Here is a 23,717-nt window from a genome sequence, read left to right on the forward strand (position 1 = left end):
CCTCTGTTCTCCAGCTGCAAGCTTCAAGGTCAGGGGTTATCAGAGCAGTGAAGCAGAAAGCTCATTGTCATTTGCGTTTTAACCCTTTTTTGTGTTGCAGCATGTAAGTGAACTTTGGGTCACTTACACGCTGCAGTACATAAGGGGTTAAGCTGAAGGTAGTCTGCTCCTGCACCTATGTATTTAATCATAAGGGCTCCTAATGGGCCCGCATATTTAAATACAGTGGACTTACAGAGCAAGCAGCCATTGGCTCTCTGCTCTGCCAGTCACACTTGTGACTACAGGCAGGATTCTGCCTCTGGCCACAAGAGTTTTATTATTTTATTTGGCCACATCACCGAGCCTATATATATATATATATATATATATATACATACTGCTTTGTGTTGTGCATAGAGAAGGGAGTTCTTGTACAAACAGAACTATGTCTTTCGCCCCTTTTTTTTAATACTTGTGTCTTTCCTTCCAGGTTCCTTATTTATGGGACATATTGCAGTCAGGTAGAATCTGCCACTAAAAGATTGGAACAGATTTCCCAGGATCATGAGGGATTCCGGATGAAATTAGAGGTATGAGAGTCTTACTTTCTCATATGAAATACTGTGTGTAATCTAGACACTGTATTATACGTAGCTCAAAAAATACAATTCAGCAGCCCTGTATACAATTCCTTCACTTCTCCTGCCCCCTCTATTTGGGTTTGGCACATCACAGCAGTAACATTATTAAAAGTTTCAAATCTATGCAAAGTGAGATGTGACATGGTGACCAATATGCAAAACATGTTGTGTGCTCTTATTCCTCTTCCTGCATATCAATACTTTTCTCATCAGATGTCCTCTTAAAGGGGATTTTTTTTTCTTTCAATTTAACTGGTGTCAGAAAGTTATACAGATTTGTAAATTGCTTCTATTTAAAAAATCTCCAGGCTTCCAGTACTTATCAGCTACGGTATGCCCTGCAGGAAGTGGTGTATTTTTTCCAGTCTGCTGCCACCTTCTGTCCAGAGCAGTAAAGGTTTTTTATGGGGATTTGCTCCAGCTCTGGACAGTTCCTGACATGAACAGAGGTGGCAGCAGAGAGCACTGTGTCAGACTGGAAAGAATACACCACTTCCTGCAGGACATACAGCAGCTGATAATTCCCAGAGGATTTAAATAAAGTAACACACACTTGTATAAGTAAGTTATGAGAAATAAGTTGTTTTGTTTCTTGCGATACATTTATTATACAGAGAGGAGAGACAAAAAGAAGAATTGTGAGTGAGCAGATGGGGCCCTCATGGCTGTGTGCTAGAAAAACAAGTCCATGGTGTTCCAGAAAAATTACAGAACACAAAAACAAGTTGTTTTTTTATTATTTGTGCACAAAAGAGATAATGGAAAATCCTGACACTGATGAGAAGACGATGATGAGACTACGTCTGTGCGCTGCCCCTTACAGGGTGACCGCCACAGGTGACTTCAGTAATCAGACAGGGTTTGTCATAGAGCCCAATAATTGATGATAATCGCTCTGCTTTACAGGAATGTTCCCAGCGAGCTAACAATGGCCGCTTCTCTTTGCGGGATCTCCTCATGGTGCCCATGCAGCGGGTTCTGAAATATCATCTATTATTACAGGTAATTGTGTCTGACAAAGAAGCGTAATTACTGACATGTATTCCTGCCGGGCTCCTCATCCCCTTCTCTTGTGTCTGGTTAGGAGCTGGTTAAACATACGACAGATCCAACAGAGAAAGAGAACCTGAAGCTAGGTCTGGATGCAATGAGGGTAAGTGTGGGATAGTGACTCATGGCAATGAATGGTAAAGAAATAGGCACTTTTCCCAGTTCGTGTGATAGTACATGGTCTTCCCCTGTGATCTGTATGTGTCCTACAGCTTCAAAGCGGACTGTCTAAACAGACAGGCCACTTAGCAAATTATTGTCTGAGACTGCCGTGGCCTGTCATGGTGCCAGGATGCATACAGATCACAGGAGAAGACCAGGAGCATAGACAGGTAAAGTATTTACCGTTTGGGCAATGGCTGCACGGACATCGCTAACGATGTCCATGCAGCCCTTGCTAAATGATTATTAGGGTGTGTACAGGCCCAATAAACGAGCGCCGATTTAGCAAGTAATAGGACCCTAAGACTATGTTCGACTTGTCGAGCAAATAGTTACAACTGTCTGTGACATTTACACCTGCTGTCTCGATCTTTGTGTATACAGCGATCATTGAACGCTGTGTTATCTATAGAGGCCGCAGAAGTACCACATCCTATGTGACTCACAAGGAAAGTGCGTGTTGAATTCTGCATTAAAAAAAATATTATTTAAAAGCCCCAAGGATTCCTTCAGACACAGTGTCTTTTTGGCCTAAAAAAGAAAAAGAAAAAAAAAATTAGACAGTAGGATTTTTTTCTGTAATCTTTCTCAGTTTTTACTTTATTTTCTAGAATCAAATAAATTTTGGTGTTTTTTCTTTTTTTTTTGTTTTTTTTTTTTGCCATTCTATCCCTTGCATTTTTTTTTATTAAAGTGATTTTGTAATTCAAGGATCTCTATTGAATAAGTGAGGTAAAAACAACAATATGAATATACACGCTGTGTTTTTTTTCTGCATAAAAGTCTATGGATAGAAAAACACTAATATTTTTGAAAAACTGCCACTGAGCCTAGAAAATGTTTTTTTTTGTTTTTGCTTTTTGTTCTAGTTGATTTTGGAACATATTAAGTGTGAATCTAGCTTAAAAAGGCATTCACACGTCTGCAAAAAATTGTCCGTGCATTGACAGTATTCTGCGATCCGGAGCTTGGCGCTCCTGGCATCATGATTTATTATGATGCCGGGAGCTCTAAAACAATTTAAAGCTAAGTTCACACAATGTACCTTTTTAATTTAATCACGGCTGTTGTTGCAAATTGTAACACCGGCCATGATTAATTAAAAATATACATTGCATTGAAGAATATGGAATCCCGGCTGGAGTGTATAAACTCTGTATACACTCTGGCCTGGATTCCTTGCGGCTGCACGAAAAACTGACTGTGCAGACAATGTAAAGTGCAGCTCCAGCCACACTTTACATTGTCTGTTATGGGTAATTGGAATGCAGGCACACTGGAATGTGCCCGCATCCCAATTCAAAAGAAATTAAGTTCATGTGGTCGGTATGGATGAACTTTACTGACACTGGAACAGAACGGCTGGTGTCTTACGTTGTGTGAACCTGGCCTAAAAGTTTGCGCTACTGTACTGACACAGCTGCAACACCAAAAAGGAAGTCATGGAATTATGGGCATAATAATGATATGCAACTGATAAAAAAAAATATTTAAAACCTCTCAATTTATTCAGTACTGAGTACATGCACCATGTGCAGAAATACACAGGACTTACCAGTGAAGAGGATAGACCTCATGTCCAGCCTCCGCTGCCGTCTTGCTCTGCACCATACCCTTACAGCTTCTCCTTCTTGGTGTGGCATTTCCACTGGCGGGAAATTGGAGTATAAATTGGTTTCTGTTATTATAACATAAGGAAGATACAAGACTGGTGTCATTGGTTATGTGCTGTGGTGGTAACGGCGATCTGCTATAAATAAATATGAAACAAAATAAATGTATGTCTGTTGCTCCCCAGGATTTGGCACAATGTGTGAATGAAGTAAAGAGAGACAATGAGACAATTAAGCAAATCACCAATTTCCAGTGTTCTATTGAAAATCTGGTATGTCTTGATGTCATTTGATAATAACGGGGATACTGGCAATATGGGGTTAATATAAGAGGACATTAATGATCTGTATAAATCTATGATTTGTCTAAATGGAGAGCTTACACTTTGTCACTTATTTGCTAAAATAACTTTACTAGTGTGGGAAAAAAAAACAGTAAAACCAAGAAGTGTGACTATGACCCTAGAATCTGTAGGTGTGCAGCATTAGTGTGTCCACGCCAAGTCCAGGAACGGTTACAAAACATGGAAGACGTGAAGTGCACTGCAGAATATAGTATAGTACAGCACTGATCAGACTTAGTCATAGACAGAGAACATTCATTATATACTGAGCCCCCCTATATTCTGTATATACTGTGATGACATATATAAATTGATATACTGTACTCCCACTCTATGTAACGTACTTACCTGTCCTATGTTGTCTACACTAGATGCCACTCTGGCCTCAGCTAGGCAGGCCTGACACCCGGATATGGTTATAGACAGCGTCATTTTCTAATCACACTACCTGCCGGGTGCCAGTAGCTTTTGGCGCCTGTACTCCACCGGCCACTGATAACTCAATTATAGGCATGCCATAGGGGGAAACTTAAAATTTATTTACAGCCATGGAACTGCTATGGGGATGTCACTTCTCCCTAGAAATGGCTTTATTTTAACAACCAGTTCCCCCCTGCTCACAACAGTTGGGCCTTGATACTTTGGTTGCCCACAGGGAATCTGCCCGGCCCAGCAGATTGTAAGTCCAGGCCTGGTGGGCACTGCTCTCTGAATCCAGCCAGTAATGTATACCACTACGGCCATGTCTGTTTCTCTACCATAATTGTGTTGATTTTATTGGCTATTAACTTTGTGCATCTATTCTATAGCTTTGGCTGTCCAGGCATGATAATAATTGTAGTTTGGCAACAGCTGGAGGGCCGAAGCTTCCCCATCTCTGATTTAAATCAAATTTTTATGTTAAACTTAATTTTTTAAGAATTTTTGATTATGTTCTTTCTAATTTTTGCATTCTATATTTAAAAATATAATTTGATGTTTATTTTAAAACAGAAAATCAATTCTGGCCACTAGGCCTAAAACTAAGCTGGGACTTTCTGTTCTGTACACATCATTTTTCCTGCAGTGCCCTCCTTATCATCACAGACAGGAGTACAGTGATAGGTGACAGCAGTATATAGATAACAGAGGTGTACACAATAGCCGCTGCTTACAACTCAGCTTCCCCCTCCATGTAGAAAATGTATAGAACCCCAAATTAGAATTTTCATCAAGATTTCATCAACTCTTGTTGGCCTCAAACACAGAAAGGATCTGTTCACACAATGGTGAAATTGAGTGGATGGCCGCCATATAACAGTAAATAACGGCCATTATTTCAATATAACAGCCATTGTTTTAAAATAACAGCAAATATTTGCCATTAAATGGCGGCCATTCACTCAATTTCAACATTGTGTGAACAGATCCTTTCTGTGTTTTTAATCCACTCCTGGTTTTGGTTGCAATATGAGGACCACAATACTGACTGAAATATACGAAGTGTGAACCCAGCCTAACACATAATTCTGCATCAATCTATGTACGGTAGTAAGTTGCAATATAATGTATTAATTATAATCTTTAACGATTTGTATGGTAAACAATTCCTATAATTCCCATTCCAACTAAGTGTATAAGCGAGTTACCAGACCCCTAGTGGCCTAGTCATAGCCCAAGTGTCCTCCAATGTGCTCTCAACAGTCTCTATATCACATACTCATATAGACCATTCCCAAATATGACATCATTACTGCTTCTGTCTCTTTAGAATGAGTCTCTTGCTCAGTATGGAAGACCAAAAACTGATGGGGAGCTGAAAATCACTACTGCCGAAAAGAAATCAAAACTAGACAGGTAGTATAGACCTCATGGCCTACATTGCCTTACTATAATATACACTGTATTATGTCGTGCTTTGAAGTTACTAACACAGTAGGTGCAGTATATTTTTCTGTCTTTCTATTAACTATATAGAATATTGGGTTCCAGTAAACATTAGTATAAGTCTTCAATTGTTTAGACATACTCTTAAAATGCGATAGCTTGTAGTTTACTTAGTGGTCCTGCAAACTTAGTAGCAACAAGGAAAAGAAATAATGCCGAAAAAATGGAATTTCAGGTTTTAGGGAGGACTAAATGAGAGGCAAAAAGGACATGTCCTAGAATTAAAATTAAAGGGGAACTTTTTTTTCTTTTAAATTAACTAGTGTCAGAAAGTTATATAGATTTGTAAATTACTTCTATTTAAAAATCTCCAGTCTTCCAGTACTTATCAGCCGCTGTATGTCCTGCAAGAAGTGGTGTATTCTCTCCAGTCTGAGACAGTGATCTCTGCTGCCACTTCTGTCTATTACAGGAACTGTCCAGATCAGGAGAGGTTTTCTATGGGGATTTGCTACTGCTCTGTGTATGATGTGTGTGTATACTTATCATGCATGTGTGTGTGTATAGCAGCAGAGAACACTGTGTCAGACTGGAAAGAATCCACCACTTACTTCAGGACATACAGCAGCTGATAAGTACTGGAAGACTTAAGATTGTTAAATAGAAGTACATTACAAATCTATACACCCTACTGAAATCAGTTGATTTGAAAAAGTTTGCCAGGTGGTGCTTAAAGGGGTTGGCCACTTTAAGTTAACTTTTGGTAAATGTCATGAATAAAGAACATGAGGCACTTACATATATCCTGGAGCCTGACTGCGGCCCCTTCTCTGTTATAATGTGGCTGTATAATCTGAGCAGATGATCTGGAAGGAAATGAGTTCTCTACATCTTGGATAAATATGGTTTTCTCTCTTTACTATATATGAAGTAAAATTTTTCTTCAATCTTTAGGTCATGGTCAGTTATGTTTGTGTCTTTGCTTTGCAGATATGCTTTTCTTTTGGACCAGGCATTGCTTATCTGTAAAAGGAAGGGAGACTCGTATGACCTCAAAGAATTCATTAAACTTCACAACTACCAAATCCGTGATGATTCTTGTGGAGAGCGAGATAATAAAAAGGTAACATCCTCAGGCTGAAAGAAGTACATCCGCCATCTGGTGTTACCGTGAACTTACAATGCCATCTAACATTAGTGTGACCATGCAGATCACCATAATGGTAAAGAGCACACATCTGAGCAGATCCAAGAGTAGCCAACAGTGTCGGACTGGGGTACCTGGGGCCCACCAAGAAATGTAATTTTAGGGGCCCACCCTACATATACCAGATATAACCAGTGCCGAACCTTTGACATTACTATAGCGACTTTGCACAGAGCTGTGTATGTGACCAGCGATGCTAGCTCACTGCTAGTAACTTCTCAGTCATTCTATGCAAACAGCATAGCGTGCCACATAGGTTTCGTGAAAGGAGAAGTCCCATGAAACTAGCAAATCCTAGGCAGGCAGAGGGGTGCAGGAACATAATAAAGAAAGTATACTTACCTGTCCTTGTGCCCTTGTAGAGCTTCCTTAAAGTGTACCTGTCGTTATAACTTTCAAAATCTAAATCAACAGTTGATGTAAAATGAAGCAAGTTTGCCATATACATTCAAAATTTTTTTGTTATCATGCTGTAAAACAAAGCTGTACTTACCAGAAATCCAGGTCCAGTCTCCTGAAGGCAGATTTTCTGACTTGTGCTGGTTGTGAAAAACTGACTAAACACCGGAATTCTTGCCAGTACAGAGAGTCACGGCTCAATGTGTCCATCAGTCACATGACTGCCTTCTCTCTCTGAGCGCTCATATGGCCTGGGAAATACAGGACTTCCTGTTTTCTGACTTTGAGAAAAAAAAGAGTCAGAAAATAGGAAGTGCCGTGTTCTCTATGATAACTAAAAAAAAAATTAATAAATTGCAAACTTGCTACGGTTGGTCTAGATTTTGAAAGTTATTACAACAGGTACACTTTAAGAATATCCAACAGACGCCGGCCTCCTGCAGCTCCTCCAGCTGCTAGATCACATACTCGGCCGATCGATCACCCACTTGGTCAATCAGTGACTGGGAGGGGACAGCCGCTCTGTGACATTGCAGCTGGAGGAGCCAGGGCTGAGAAGTACACCAAACCCAGGCTAAAATGACTTCTGGCGGCTGTAAGAGAGATCTGAGAGCAGCACTACGGGGGGCACAGGGAATGGTAAGTATACTTTTTAAGTATCTTCTCACACCCCCCTTCCTACCAGTCATTTGTTAGTTTCACAAGACTCCCCCTTTAGGGAATCTGTCCGCTGTAATTCCAAAGAGTCAAAGAGGCTTCTCCCTGCTTAATTGACACTTGGAATCTGAGTCCCCCACAGGTTTAGGTATGGGAGGGGGAGATATAAATAAGTGAACATAACATGTACATACATATTACATACAAATATGAACAATATATACACACATCATATACAAAGATATAAACAAATGCACATTACATATATGCATAGATAATACACACATGTACCATACACACAGACGCACATACATACTTCATGTTCACAGATTTACTTCTGTTACTGGAAACCACCAGGTACAGCTCACATGCTGTCACATCTGCTGCTCCAAGGCCACACTGTGCACGTTGCAGCCCCTCTCCCTACCCTCCTTCTGTGTCCCGACTGCCAGCAGCAGCCTGAAACGAGACCTTAATATGACACATTTTTAGACTGTCTAGTCTAAGTTTTCAATGTCAAGATAATTCCTCATTGACATTTTTATTTAATTTAAAGAGGTACTCCGGTAAAAAGTTTTTTTTCTTCTCAAATCAACTGGTGTCCGTCAGTTATATTAAGTCTTCCAGTACTTATTAGCTGCTGTATCTCCTACAGGAAGTGGCATATTATTTCCAGTCTAACACAGTGCTCTTTGCTGCCACCACTGTCCATGTCAAGAACTTTCCAGAGCAGTAGCAAATGCCCATAGAAAACCTCTCTTGCTCTTGACAGTTCCTGTCATAGACAGAGGTGGCAGCAGAGAGCAACCACACACACAGAAATATGGCATATGGTATTTTTGGGGTCTAAAACGCTGTATCAGATGTTAGCTGATGTTAGTCAATAGGGGAAAAGTAAAACACAATACCTGTAAGACATTTTTCTGCTATGGTGGTTTCTTTTTTTTGTGTGAAATCGTAGCAGGCTATGTGTTTGGTGTTTTGCTTTGCTTTGGTGATTTGCTTCTGTAGAGAATACACTACTTCCTGTAGGACATACAGCAGCTGATAAGTACTGGAAGACTGGAGATTTTTAAATAGAAGTGAAATACAAATCTTTATCTTTTTAGTGTTTTTTTTTTTCCTGGTACCTTTTCTGCTTTTTTCTCTTTTTAGTGTAAAATACCATTGCCGTTTTATCCCCTAGGTTTTTTTTTTCTTCAGTACAAGTCATGTGATTCTTTATCATGTGATTCCAGGTTTTCCTAATTTCCATATAGACATGACAATATAATGTATATTTATGGTGGTGTCCATGTTGCTATTATTGCTGTGATCCTCTCACTTGAAAAAAACTTTTGACAAATCTGGCTGATGTGGGTATAAACCTTGCGATGCATGTTTTTCTTTAAAATTTGAGTGTGCCTTTAATCCAGGGATACACGCATACATGCAGAAGTTCTACCATCCACTGCTCCATCCTACTTGCGCTCATTGTGCAGGTGATAGATCTGTGTAGCAGGCAGATGTCCAGCTTTATGCCTCTGCTATATGTGATGGATCCCCCAACTCCCAAGCATAATAAGATGAAACCAAAGAATGCAAAATAAAGACACAACACATTGTAATCAGGTGTCAAAGGGGTCCAATTTTATTTAACATTACATGACACTGAAAATGGCAGACCCCCGACTCACAAAGAGTCACCCTCCAGCACTCAGGCAAGGAAAAACCCCCTGTGGGGGAAACCTCGAGGGAGCCGTGAATGGAGAGTTGGCCCTCCCCTGGGCTTAGAGGGTAATACCATACTATAAATATATTAAACTGGATGTGAGAGAGATCCAGCTGCAATATCTGTCACCTTATTGATGGCAAGGCGGATTTATCTCTTCTCCTTCACAGATCCAGGTCAAGAAGGTGGAGACTCGATAAAGGGGTAGTCTTAAACAGACCACCCCTTTTCCCCTGCTAGAACCTCCAAATTACATCAAGGGTAGGGGGCAGTAAAGTATACAAGCTCAAGGTCCTCTGGCGCATCCAAGATGGCACTGATCAGGGCGTGGCGCATTGCTTTATGGAACCTTCGTTATGACATAAGCACTTGTCATCACAGTGCATGGTTGCCATAGTTACTGCAGGAAGCATTAACCCAATAATGACTGGCAATGCGCTTTACTGCAGAGGTCACTAAACACACTTGTGCCCAAGCAAACAGCTTATGGTTAGGCCGCACTAAGAACACTAAATAATATGGTTTGATGAGGCCCATAGCAACCAATCACAGCTCAGCTTTCCTTTCTCAAATTACTCTGGTAAAATAAAAGCTGAACTGTGATTGGTTGCCATGCGCAACTTAAACAGTCTAACTTGCCCATGGCAACCAAAGCTCGGCTTTAATTTTATAACAGCTTGCTAAGATATGAGAGGTGAGCTGTGATTGGTTACTATGAGCAAATCAGACCGTGTTTTGTCTCTGGCAACTCGACATGCAATTGTTTGGGCGAAGGGCGGAATGGAGTCTATGGGACGGGCAGGGATCCAAGCGGGGACGAGCAGCGGAATCCATGGGAAGTTCTCTGCATGGATTCTGTAGTGTGAACACACCTTTATAAATAAAGCTGTTGAAATGAATAAAGAGGGAGGGGATCCTTACCTGGAAATCCTCCAGAGAAAAGACAAGCAGTATGGGTGGCATATACAACTACATTTCCCAGGCGGCTTACATAGAAAATCATTGATCACCCGATTAGATAATCACTGGAGAAACTGCATTGACTGTACAAAAGGGGTTCTCTAGTTGTTTAAAAGTATAGTAGTCCATGGTATTAAAGGGGTACTCCAGAGCAAAAAAAATATTTCAAATCAACTGGTGCCAGAAATTTGTAATTTACTTCTATTAAAAAAGTATCCAGTCTTCCAGTACTTATCAGCTGCTGTATGTCCTGCAGGAAGCAGTGTATTCTTTCCAGTCTGCAGAGCAGGAGAGGTTTTCTATGGGGATTTGCTGCTGCTCTGGACAGTTAATGTCTCGGACAGAGGTGGCAGCAAAGAGGACTGTGTCAGACTGGAAAGAATACACCACTTCCTGCAGAACATACAGCAGCTGATAAGTACCTTTAAGGCTATGTTCACACACAGTTTTTCCATCTGTGTTTTTTCAACCAAAACCAGGAGTGGGTTGAAAACACAGAAACTGTGCAAATCTTTCCATTATAATTTTGCCCTTTCAGTTCCACTCCTGATTTTAGCTACAAATACTGACCACAAGACTATGGGGGATCTGTGCCGCAATCCTTCTCCGGTCATTGTGACACGGAGCGCGGCATGGATCGTGTGAATGAGGCCTTACAGAAAGAGTTTTGCATCCCTCTGTTTCCATCATACAGCCATTCATATCCCTTCTTATCATCTTTTAGTGGTCCCACATGTTTTTTCTGATTGACGCTCGAGGATCTCATGGATATGAGCTTTTCTTCAAGACTCGGGAACTGAAAAAAAAGTGGATGGAACAATTTGAAATGGCTCTGTAAGTAACTACAATATACACCCCCATATAACCCAGAAAAGATGGCTCCGCATTGTGACACATACAGAAATATTCCACTTTGATACTTCTTGACTGTATGGATTGTAAGCACCCCACCAAATATCAGACATATGTATTCTGTGCGCATATCGCCAATGTTGTCCATGTAGAACTCTAATGCTCTGAAATGGAAAGTGTACTTTACTGTTTCACAGATCCAACATGTACCCAGAAGACGCTCGTGCAAATGGCCACGATTTCCACATGCATTCGTTTGAGGATACAGCCACGTGCAGAGCCTGTCAAATGCTGCTAAGGTATGAACGTTTTAAAAATAAACCTCATATTCTGGACAGCCAGGGGCGTAACTAGAAGGGGGGGAGTGTATGTTAGCCCCCCCCCCCATCGGACAGCACTCTAACAGTGCAGAACATTCCCCCCCAAGATGGCGCTCGGAGCGGCTCTCTCAGAACACTCTGAGCAATGTTCAGTAGGGTGGAGGGGTTAGTTGTATGCTGTTCTGAGATGCTGCTGGGGGGGGAAGGGGCAGTGTTGCAGATAGTACCATGGAGGCAGGCCACACATTGCCAGGGGGGGCCAGGGCCCCGCAGCAGTTGAGTGGTCTGCCTCCATGGTGTTGCAGGTAGTACCATGGAGGCAGGCCGCACTCTTCCAGGGGGGGGCCCGGGCCCCTCTGCCGCATGGGCCCCATAGCAGTTGTATGGTCTGCCTCCATGGTGTTGCAGATAGTATCATGGAGACAGGACTCAGTATGCCAGGGGGGCCCGGGCCCCAGTGCGGCATGGGTCCCATAGCAGTTGCGTGGTCTGCCTCCATGGTAGCTATGCCACTGTGGACAGGGTGTTGTACTATCATTATGTTCTGAGTCTAATCTTGTGTATGCACATTTGGCACCATAGGGGCATGTTCTTTCAGGGATACAGATGTGTCAACTGCCGAGCTCCAGCTCATAAGGAATGCTTGGGAAGACTGCCATGCTGTGGGAGGCAAGGTAAGGAGCTCTTTATGGAATATGGAGAACCCTAAAATACAGATTTAGGGTGCGTTCACACCTACAGGATCTGCAGCAGATCTGCAGCAGATTTGATGCTGTGTTCAGTTATTTAAATGAAATCTGCTGCAGAAAATCAGCTGCAGATCCTGTAGGTGTGAACGCACCATTAAGGGGTCTGGCAAGAAATTGTAAAGATTCAATAGAAGTCCAGTTAGTGATGTATAGAATTGTACATGTTCCTTTTTTATACTGATAAAAAACCAAGAGGTCAAATAAAGCTACAAGCCTGAAAAGCAGTCGCTATCAACCACATTATGGAGATTTAAAGGGAAACTATCAGCAGGTTAAAAGTGTCTAACCTGCTGATACATCCCTATTGGGCACAGGGCGCTGAGGATAAAGGCATGTTTCTTACCTTCATCCTCGGGGCAGTTTTCGGAATATTAGCAGTTTATTAAATATGGTAATAAGGTGCTTCTGTGAACTGGGGGCACAGCTGTCACCCTCAGCAGAACAGCGCCCCAATATTCATTAAAAAGGGCGGGAATAAACTATTTAGAGGATGAATTTACACTTCTCCGTCCTACTGGATTTATTGCTGCCTTTCACTAACAGCATCAAGAAGATGCATGTGTGATTCTAGCCTTACAAAGTTTGCATCTTACAACAAAAAAGGGCTTGTCCGCCGCTGGTATTATGCTGCTCCAGTCCTTGCTGTTCAATGCTTCCGGGTTAGGGAATGTGACATTGCACACCTGCTCAGCCAATCAGTGGCCGCAGCAGTGTCCTGCCTCAACCACTCATTGGCTGAACAGGCCTGTGATGTCATGTCCCCAAACCTGGAAGTCCTGAGCAGTAGAGAGGGAAGCGACATATTACTGGAAAGTGATTCTTTTTCATTTTTCCCCTCCCCGGGCATATATCTGAGAGGTGTCCTGCCAGGACAACCCCTTTAGGCTTTATATAATTTTATTTTATTGTAAAATTTACTCTGGAACTGTCAGAATAAAGCAGGAAATGACTTCATATGTGCAGGATGTTATGTCAAACTAGAGATTATACTTTCCAATAACCCGTGCTTTGATTTTTTATAGATGCTGCAGGCTCCACCCTAAAAAAGGTATAATATATAGTATGTAAGCATAATATATAGTATAATATATCCAATAGCATGTAACCATGGATATGATGGCTTGTGTGGGAACTGCTCCTAAATCTAGGGCTGGTTGTCTAGAAAATAGAAAAATAGCACCCTTGCTTGCCTTTTTATACAGTTCTTTCAAAAATAAAAAGTTATATTTCCTGGTGGTATAGGGCAGTGTAGGGGTCAATGGTAAATGTAAAGGAAATCTATCGTCAGAATTGCTAAAATAACACGGGTATGGAGTAAATGTGGTAAGAGTTAGACTGCTATACTATAATATAGTATAAACAAAGTTAAATTGATATTTCATAATATAATATAAACAAAGTTCTATAGTATAATATACAGTGGTGCCTTGGATTACGAGCATAATTCGTTCCGGGACTGTGCTTGTAATCCAAATCCACTCTTAAACCAAAGCAAATTTTCCTATAGGAAATGATAGAAATGCAGACAATTGGTTCCGTACCCCAAAAATAATGATTTATTATTCTGAATAATGTGAAACAGATGAAACAAACATTCAAAAACCGCAGAATATGTGATATTATAAGTTACTGTACAGTAATGGAGAGGATGGGAAACACAAGGACTGACAGAGACTGCAGAGCATTAAGGGATGAGCAGGACAGATGTGGGCACATACATGCAGCACTCTCTGTCTGGGGAGAGAGGGGTTACAGCTATGGAAAAATTACCCCCACAGTCCTGTCCCCTGATGTGAGCCCCAGCTTGAAGTGGATCTGCTATGATTTGGAAGGTGAGGAAGACTTCCTGGGTCAGAGTACAGGGCTGTAGACCCCACTATGAAGACCATGCCCCTCCTCCATGCGCGCTCCCACTCAGTACAGGGAGCTCTTAAACCAAAGCAATGCTCTTAAACCAAGTCACAATTTTAAAAAACTGTGAGCTCTTGAACCAAAACGCTCTTAAACCAAGTTACTCTTAAACCAAGGTACCACTGTATTATGAACTAAGTTGAAGTTGTATACTATAATATAGTATAAACAAAGTTGAAGTAATATACAATAATATATTATAGTATAAACAGAGTTCATGTACTATACTATAATATAGACAGAATAGTTTGTCAAAGGAATGCTAAAACTTCTATCTGGTGATGTCTTTCTCAGCAGAGGCCAGGCCGTGGGACGCCGAATAGAGGGGCAGAGACAGGTACGTGCATTGGACAATCGGAGTTAATGCCAATATAGGATAAAGTAACGTAGAAGGTAGATTCATCCCTGTACTGTATAAGCACATACACTACATCTTATTGTCAGTGATGGCCATGTCTCTCTTTGTCAGGTCTTACAAAGATGGAGACTTGTCACGACTATGTGGGAATTCCTCCCCCACCTATTGCTTTCGGTCCGCCACTACAAATGCAGAAGGGTGATGTCATAGAACTGACAAAAGCGGAAGCCGAACAGAACTGGTGGGAGGTAAATGTCCTTCTGTCTATGTATGAATTACGTGCATCATCATCCTGTGATTCTGGGTTATTGATTATGTGTAATTCTAGCTGGAAGAACATATTATAAGTTGTGTATTTCTATCACTCTTGTCCTGGTTAACGGTCCTCCTGCACTTCTATGGGTCTCCTGCACTATGCCAGACCTTCTTTACTTTCCCTCTCACTATGTAGTCTCCTCCCTGCTACCATGTCACAGGCACCAAAGTTCTGAACTCTGCTCAGTTATTCTGCTTACTTCACCCATTAAATAATTAAAAAAGATCATCCATATCTAAGTGTATAGTCAAAGATGGAGCACAATGACAGTATGTCCAAGTAAAGAGATCATACGACTTGTACAGGCAGAAGCATACAGAGAAACGAGGCCACATAGAAATTCATTATGCAGCATTGTGCACTTTCCACTATTTTAAAGGGGTACTCCAGTAAAAAATGTTTTCTTTCAAATCAGCTACTGCCAGAAAGCGTCAGATATTTGTAATCTACTTCTTCCAGTACTTATCAGCTGCTGTAAAACCTGCAGGAAGTGGTGTATTATTTCCAGTCTGGAGAGAAAGAGAGATTTTCTATGGGGATTTGTTACTGCTCTGGACAGTTCCTGACACTGACAGAGGTGGCAGCAGAGAGCACTGTGTCATACTGGAAAGAATGCAACACTTTCTGGGACCTACAACAGCTGATAAGTACAAGAAGACTTAAGGGTTTTTTTTTTAAATAAAAGTAAATGAGAAATCTATGGCACTTTCTGACACTGGTTGATTTGAAATATTTTTTTTTATTGCTGGAGCATCCCTTTTAGTGGATCTTGCTACAGATGGCTGAGGATATGTCTTCTGGCTTCTAGCAGCCACCTCATCTGCCCAGCTATTTGTGCTGTACTGTAAAGCAAAGAGAACACTTGAAAACAGCAGTAGTAGTAGTGAGTGTTCTCTCCCAGGACAGGAAGGGCAGGCTGTGCACAAACCAGAAGACTTGGCTGAGCAGAGGATGTGGCTGACAGTGTTTGGGGAGAGAAGCAGCTGCATCCTCGGCTCAACAGAGTCTACTGTACTGTACACATCCTATACATGATAACACCATGCAATACCACCATACAGAGCCAAATAATATCACCACAAATTAACTGGACCAGGCCGGGGGTCGCAATATATCACCAACCCCACAGGCTAGGCACTTGGGGAGTAAAGACCCCTTTGTGGGATCCGGCTAAAAATTTAATTTTATTATACTGTCTTAAAATATCTTATAGTAAATTTAAGCTTTAACAGGGTACTCCGTTAAAAATCTTTTTCTTTCAAATCAACTGGTTTAAGAAAGTTCTATAGATTTGTAATATCCTTCTATTTTCAAATCTCCAGTCTTCCAGTACGTATCAGCTGCTGTATGTCCACAGTGCTCTCTGCTGCTACCTCTGTCCACATCAGGAACTGTCCAGAGCAGTATCAAATCCTCATAGAAAACCTCTCCTGCTCTGGACAGTTCCTGATATGGACAGAGGTAGCAGCAGACATACAGCAGCTGATAAGTATGGGAAGACTGGAGATTTTTAAATAGAATTAAATTACATATCTATATAACTTTCTGACACAGGTCAGAAAACTGATTTTCTATGCTATTCTATGCTGCTATGTATACACCCAGCCTTACGAGAAAAGGCGAGATGGTATGTTTCCTAGGATGTCCATCTGTAGGTGACCTGTGACCATTGACCAGGTGATATCTTTCTTAGGGCCGAAATACATCTACAAATGAACTTGGCTTCTTCCCTTGCAATCTGGTAAAGCCTTACATATACGTAAGTAGAATAATTATATATAATGTCTGTTTATATCCTGTGAATGTGACATATAGGTCATAAAATTTACCTTTCAGATTTTGATTTCCTGGAGTCTGTAGGCAGCACAACAATGGGCGGGCTGCCAGATTATCAAACTCACACTCGTACTCACGATTGGTAAGTATGCACGATAGGCATTTCATAATCTGGCTGCCCGTCCATTGTTGTGCTGCCAAAGGACGTCCAGGAAAAAAACTGTGCTCACCATGTACAGATTATCAGCTAAGACCACAGCACTTGTCAGACCCTAATTATAGGGGTATTCCACTGAAACATAACTTTTGACATGTTGCTGCCCATAGTGAGACTAACAATTCATTCCATACTTGTTATTATCTATTTAGTCTCCTTCTCCCAGTTCTGAGCTGCTGCTTTCTACTGAAAACATGAAAATCTGTGTGTGTGATCTTTTCTCTGTCTCCCCCTTCATTCTGAGACGGGTAATGTGAACAAGTCCCTGACTGGCTTTATCTGCAACATTGTAGCTTCTTTGTAATGCCGGAGGGATAATCACAGTGAGCTCATTATAAACTTGACCTTAGAATAACCCTCCCAGCATTACAAAGAAGCTACTAAGTTGCAGATAAAGCCTGCCAGGGACTTGTATACATCAGCTGTCTCAGAAGGGGGGGAGATGAAGAGAAAAGTTCAGACACAGATTTTTGTGTTTTCAACAGAAAGCAGCAGCTGAGAACTGGGGGAAGGAGACTGAATAGATAATAGCAAGTATGGAATGAATTGTTAGTCTCACCATGGGCAGCGACATATCATTAGTTATGTTTGAGTTGAATACCTTTTTTATATTTCATAATAGATGCTAAATTCTGTTTATCTATAGATCATCTCCTTAGTTCTATCATTCCTACATATTACTCGCTTACCACGTCCAGGTATAATACACATCACATAGAAATAATGGTTCTCAGTTCCAGTTGTAATAAAAAGAAAAATCTGGGTTCTGTTGAGAAATTAGTGATTATGGATATCATAGTTGTCAGCTTGTATGGAATTATACTTTAGTTTTTTTTGCATGTTAATATTCAATTGCATGTTTTGCATGTTTAGAGTTATTTGCATGTTAATATTCAATTTTAATTCTGACTCTCTACTGACAGAATCCAGTCGTTGACCTGTCATCCTTCATCTGGTAAGTGCAATCCTTGTAGAATAAAACAAAATTTTTACCTGTCATCAGACATGTCAAAAGTTATTGATCACAGTGGGTTTCACTACTAAGACCCGCTGTGATCAGGAGATAAAGCCTGTGAGAGAGAGCGGCAGCAGTGTAATCTATTCCCCAGCCGTATCTCCTGATTCTGACACAGACAGAATTAGCGAGCAGCCGTGGATGGTGCTGTTGCCATTTCTCCACATCCTACAAGTTTAACTATGTTAGTTGAGATGAGAATATCCCTTTAAAGGGGTACTCTTATAAATCAACTTGTGTAATAAAAGTTCTATAGATTTGTAAATTACTTCAATTCAAAAATTTTGAAGTCACTCAGTACTTATCAGCTGCTGTTTGTCCTGCAGAAAGTGATGTATTCTTTCCAGCCTTACACAGTGCTCTCTGCTGCCACCTCTGTCCATGTCAGGAACTGCCCAGAGCAGTAGAGGTGTACTATGGGGAGTTGCTACTGCTCTGGATAGTTCTTCTCATGGACAGAGGTGGCGGCAGAGAGCATTGTGTCAGACTGGAAAGAATATACCACCACATACAGCAGCTGGTATGTCCCAGTCTTGAGATTTATAAATAGAAATACATTTTAAGGCCATGTTCCCATGTAGTAAGACACCAGTTGTTCCATGACCCGGCCTGTGCCAGAAAAGATCATCCTGGCTGGTACTGCAGTATGGTCCGGGATGATCTTCACTGCCGCTGAATTGCCCGCTGCACACAATGAAGTATGCAGAGGGAGCCGCGTGCTCCATTGTGTGAACTGACAGGTTTTCTGCGGCCACTATTCACTGAATAGCAGCTGCAGAAAACTGACATGTCAGTTTCTTGCGGCGCCGCTAGGGATCCTGGCCGGAGTGTATAATATGTGTATGTATATATGTACTATGTGTATACACTCCGGTTGGGATTCCTTAGAAGGCAGCACTACGTAAGTTCCGTAGTAATCACGGACGTTGTTACAACAGCCGTGATTATTACAAAACTTACGTAGTGTGAACATAGCCTAAATCTGTATAACTTCTAACACCAGTGAAAATCACTGGAGTACCCCTTTAAGTAGTAAAACATAGCTCCCCAAAGGATTTTGTTAGTACAGATTTGCATGAACCAACTACTGCTGAATAAATTCTATGTATAAAAAAGAGCAATACTATTAAAGACATTGTGGTCAGCTCCAAATGTCAACCTTTTTTTTTCCATGGCCCCCCATAAGTAGTGTATAGAGCATAATCATATCACTGGAGTAGTATAGGCAACACTATAAATAATACCTCTAAGGTCTAACATTTTATCCTTCTCTCTCATCATATGACCCCAGCAATTCAGTTTTATTTAGTTATGGCGAATAACATTTGAAGACTAAATGAAGTCTTTCTCTGTTCAGGTATGCGGGTCCGATGGAAAGAAAAGAAGCTGAGCAAGTATTGGTGAATCGATCGGACGGCACTTTCTTGGTCAGACAGAGAGTAAAAGACTCTGGAGAGTTTGCAATTAGCCTAAAGTAATTCATTCATCCTATTCCACATTGTGCTTCTATAATGCCGATGATGCTTTCTATTGCTCGCTTTCTTGTGGTTGCCATGGTCTGACTCTCAGCCGCACTTCTTAGGTTTAACCAGGAAATCAAACATATGAAGGTGACAGCTCACGAAGGACTCTGGAGGCTCACAGAAAAAAAAGGCTTCAAGGGGCTTCCTGTAAGTAAACACTTTCCCACACTATTACACATATTAAGCTACAGCAAGGTATCCGCTGTCCTTTCATACAGAAGAAATATGTGACCTATGGGGAATTCTCATCGATAGTGATGGGGAATGACATGTATTTTCAAAAAACTTTGCAGAAATTAATAGTACAAGTGATTATAAGAAACACTGTAAGGGTGCGTTCACACCTACAGGATCTGCAGCTGATTTTCTGCAGCAGATTTCAGTTAAATAACTGAACACAGCATCAAATCTGATGCTGTGTTCAGTTACTTAACTGAAATCTGCTGCAGAAAATCAGCTGCAGATCCTGTAGGTGTGAACGCACCATAATAGGTTTTATTAGGCAAAAAGAGTTTCCTTCTGTACTCACAAGGCTGTTTTCCATCCTCCACCCTCACTTCTTATCTGTTCATTATCAGGCAAAGTCGTCTACATTACAGATAAGCAAAGTGAAGACGGGTTTTCTGTGTCCATTGTAACCTATGGAGGGGGGAGGGGCTGAGGGGGATGAGTGAGCAGGAAGAGGAGAGAACCAGCCCTGCAGTTTGGAGATCGTCTGATGGTAAAGCGTGTTACCATAGAGAAACACAGGGCTATGAAGGATCTATCGAAAGTTAAGGCTATTTCTATAGTTATTTCCTTTTTTTTAATTTTTGGTGCATTTGGGTAATAAATCACATAGGTTGCAAAGTTTTCTAAAAAGCTTTTGTTAGGAAAGAGGGTTCTGGACTTTTTCTATAGTCAGATGACATGATTTATTATCTTTGTACCAGGAACTGGTTGGTTTTTACCAACAGAACTCTTTAAAAAATTGCTTCAAGCTTTTGGATACGACGCTACAGTTTCCTTTCAAGGAGCCAGAGAAGAAGGAAAACATCAGGACGGGTAACAATGGAGATAGGATGTTCTAAGGGAAGACTAGGAGGGATTGGTAGAAATCGTTTCACTCCAAGGTCTAGCTGTGTCCTCTATCTCTTGTATGGTCTGATCCTCAGTGGAGAAGTGGTCTGTAATTCCAAATTTAAACAAAAAACAAAAAAAACATGCTTTGAGACAGCGACCGTCTAGATTGTTTGTCATTCTTGGCGATGATTGGAGAAGTGGCCACATATACTTGGCCAATTACACTAAACAATTATTGTCCGGAATGGGCCAAGTATGGCTGATAATTGTTTGGTGTAATAGTACCCTAAGCCTCACCCACTTTTTAAAAAAATGGCATGGCAAGTTTGACACCAGAAAACTGGTACAAACCCCCTGATAAATTCACCCCAGATTGTCCAAGTACGCATTGCCACTTCTTCAACCAACATCAACAATGGAAGAACCGTACATTAAATCACCCATACACCAACCACATATAGTATATGACACGTCTTGATAACATTACTGTAGACAGCTCAGACACTGCACATGAATATGTCCCAGATGCATGGACACTAATCTAACAATCTCATTTTGGATAGGTTGCAGCACATAGAAAACCAAATAGTACCAGCATCCACTGCAATGTGTAGGACGTAAAAATCCTTCAGACCACCCATGAATAGGACCATTGCTTTGGGGAAAATAAATCATACACTTTGCAATAGATGCTCTCACCATTTCATTCTGTTTATGTCTGACCATGTCATGAAAATGATCTTGGGACATGAAGTCCCCTTCCAGATAAACCAGGCCAGGTAAAAGGGGTATTCCACTTAAAACGTTCTGTCATTAATTTTTATTTTTATTTTTTTTTGCAGAAATCAGTAGTACAAGCGATTTTAAGAAACTTTGTAATTGGGTTTATTGGCCGAAAAAAAATGCATTTTTATAATGAGAAAGCAGTTTGAAGCTCTCCCCCTGTCTTCATAGTTTTCTATGGAGAGGAGGGAGATGAGGCACCAGAACAGGACAACAAAGAGTTAATTTACAGCTACATGACCGGGCTATTTCCTCTGACAGTCAGCTCTGACCTCAGAATACCAGCTTCACACAGCTCCTGCTGTGTAATCCTTTGTTCTCTGCTGGCGACTAATCTCCCTCCTTCCCTCTCCATAGAACAGAGCAGGTCCAACTGATTTAAAAGAGTTGAGATTTGCTGATAATAAGCAGTGAATGAGAGAGAGGGGGGGGTTGGGGGGGCCTAGGGAAAGTCTTTTTGAATGCAGATGAGGACATATTTGGTGCATGCATTCCACGAACGTGGGAATGCAGCCTTATGGTGCGTTTACACAGAGATTTATCTGACAGATTTTTGAAGCCAAAGCCAGGAATGGATTTGAAAAGGAGAGATTCCAGTCCAGTCTTTACTTTATTACCTGTTCCTGGCTTTGGCTTCAAAGATCTTTCAGATAAATCTCTGTGTAAACGCACCATTAGTCTTGTTTTAGTGGAATACCCTTTTAAAAAAGTGCAAGAAAATTTTTTTTTTTTACCACTACAGCAGGAAAACTTCTTGGCACATATCTAACTCTATAGAACCACAAAATCTATTAATTTCTGCATGATAAATAATTCACACTATAAACCACATATTCTTATACTATATTACAGTTCAGGACAAGAGAATATGTAAAACAATCACTATTCATAATCAATCACCCTTTATTAATAAAATTCCTGTGGTGGAATAAAGATATTTGTAATACATATATACACAGGGGTAGGGAGCCTTGGCTTTCCAGCTGTTGCAAAACTACAGCTCCCATCAGGCCTGGCTGTCCAGGCATGATGGGGGTTGTAGTTGTGCAACAGCTGGAAAGCCAAGGTTCCCCACCCCTATATTAAAGCAATCGTGAATGACGTCCATTCCTCATAATTAAACATGTATTGCCATTTCCGATTTCTCCTACAGAACACAGGATGAAGTATTTGGGATCAGCTCGAGCACGTTACGACTTCTGCGCCAGAGACAGAACAGAGCTGAGTCTAAGGGAAGGAGATGTTATCAGAATCCTCAATAAGAAAGGACATCAAGGATGGTGGAAAGGAGAAGTTTATGGCAAGGTTAGAAGGACAAGAAGCAGTTAGAATACAGACATAGGGGGAGATTTATCAAACATGGTGTAAAGTGAAACTGGCTTAGTTGCCCCTAGCAACCAGATTCCACCTTTCATTTTCAAGAGAGCCTGTGAGGAATGAGAGGTGGACTCTGATTGGTTGCTAGGGGCAACTGAGCCAATGTTTGATAAATCTCCCCCATAGGGTATGTTCCAACTACGGAATAGGCGCAGCCTTTGGACGGATGGCGGAATTCGCTGGCAAATATCAATAAATCTATGGGATGAGTGGCTATTCCGTTGTGGAAATATAATCATATGGCTAACTGATCGATCGTAAGAATCACACCAGATGTTGGATGACTTGGTCATAAAAGTATAAATTGCCTTTTTTCTTTGCAGATCGGTTGGTTTCCCTCAAATTACGTTGAAGATGACTTTTCAGAGTACTGCTGAGAGATCCGATCTCTTAAGAAGAAGTCTTTAAAAGAACTTATGTTTGGACACAAAGAATTGATTAATTTTAATTGTATTAAATTATAGAAAAGACTTGTACCACTACTTTCCTCAAGCCTCTGCATGGGGGATTTGAAGGCACTTACTTCTGGCATGGTTGTCAAAACCTCTTAATGGTGACCTCTTGCCTAAAATCTTACAAAAAAAAAAAAAAAAAAACACGACATTTTTGGAACAGGCCGGGATGTTGCCTTCACAAACTATATTGTCGCATTTTACGAATAAACTGACCCATTTTCTGGTGTATTTCCTTTTTGGTTAATACTCAATGACAAACACGTTTACATGTTGTTGTTTTTTTATGCTGTTTATATGTTCCACCTGAGCAGTCATAGCTACTACGGTAGGTAAACTTAGTGTATTATACTCCCGCAGTCAACATCAGTTTCACAAATTCAAGAGTGCAATCCATTTTTTGGATTCGTTTTT

General features: G+C 41.0%; 1 protein-coding gene across 4 annotated transcripts in view; it reads left to right on the plus strand.

The window, feature by feature from the left end:
• The window catches only part of VAV1 (vav guanine nucleotide exchange factor 1), a 64,834-nt gene extending 41,307 nt beyond the window's left edge, over window positions 1-23,527 (plus strand). For 3 of the 4 annotated variants that reach the window (XM_069971380.1, XM_069971379.1, XM_069971383.1), the window contains 19 exons: window positions 473-572; window positions 1,530-1,625; window positions 1,708-1,776; window positions 3,634-3,720; window positions 5,543-5,628; window positions 6,649-6,781; window positions 11,317-11,426; window positions 11,642-11,743; window positions 12,347-12,438; window positions 13,536-13,561; window positions 14,719-14,761; window positions 14,894-15,030; window positions 16,792-16,857; window positions 18,015-18,046; window positions 19,464-19,580; window positions 19,689-19,776; window positions 20,562-20,673; window positions 22,628-22,779; window positions 23,175-23,527. In XM_069971380.1, coding sequence (XP_069827481.1) covers window positions 473-572; window positions 1,530-1,625; window positions 1,708-1,776; window positions 3,634-3,720; window positions 5,543-5,628; window positions 6,649-6,781; window positions 11,317-11,426; window positions 11,642-11,743; window positions 12,347-12,438; window positions 13,536-13,561; window positions 14,719-14,761; window positions 14,894-15,030; window positions 16,792-16,857; window positions 18,015-18,046; window positions 19,464-19,580; window positions 19,689-19,776; window positions 20,562-20,673; window positions 22,628-22,779; window positions 23,175-23,228 — 1,702 coding nt within the window. In that variant the 3' untranslated portion in view covers window positions 23,229-23,527. The remainder of the gene's footprint in view (window positions 1-472; window positions 573-1,529; window positions 1,626-1,707; window positions 1,777-3,633; window positions 3,721-5,542; window positions 5,629-6,648; window positions 6,782-11,316; window positions 11,427-11,641; window positions 11,744-12,346; window positions 12,439-13,535; window positions 13,562-14,718; window positions 14,762-14,893; window positions 15,031-16,791; window positions 16,858-18,014; window positions 18,047-19,463; window positions 19,581-19,688; window positions 19,777-20,561; window positions 20,674-22,627; window positions 22,780-23,174) is intronic. The other variant, XM_069971382.1, reaches the window with a different exon arrangement.
• Window positions 23,528-23,717: the final 190 nt, after the last annotated feature.

Source organism: Dendropsophus ebraccatus, chromosome 5 (genome assembly GCF_027789765.1).
Source record: "Dendropsophus ebraccatus isolate aDenEbr1 chromosome 5, aDenEbr1.pat, whole genome shotgun sequence".
Lineage (NCBI taxonomy): Eukaryota > Metazoa > Chordata > Amphibia > Anura > Hylidae > Dendropsophus > Dendropsophus ebraccatus.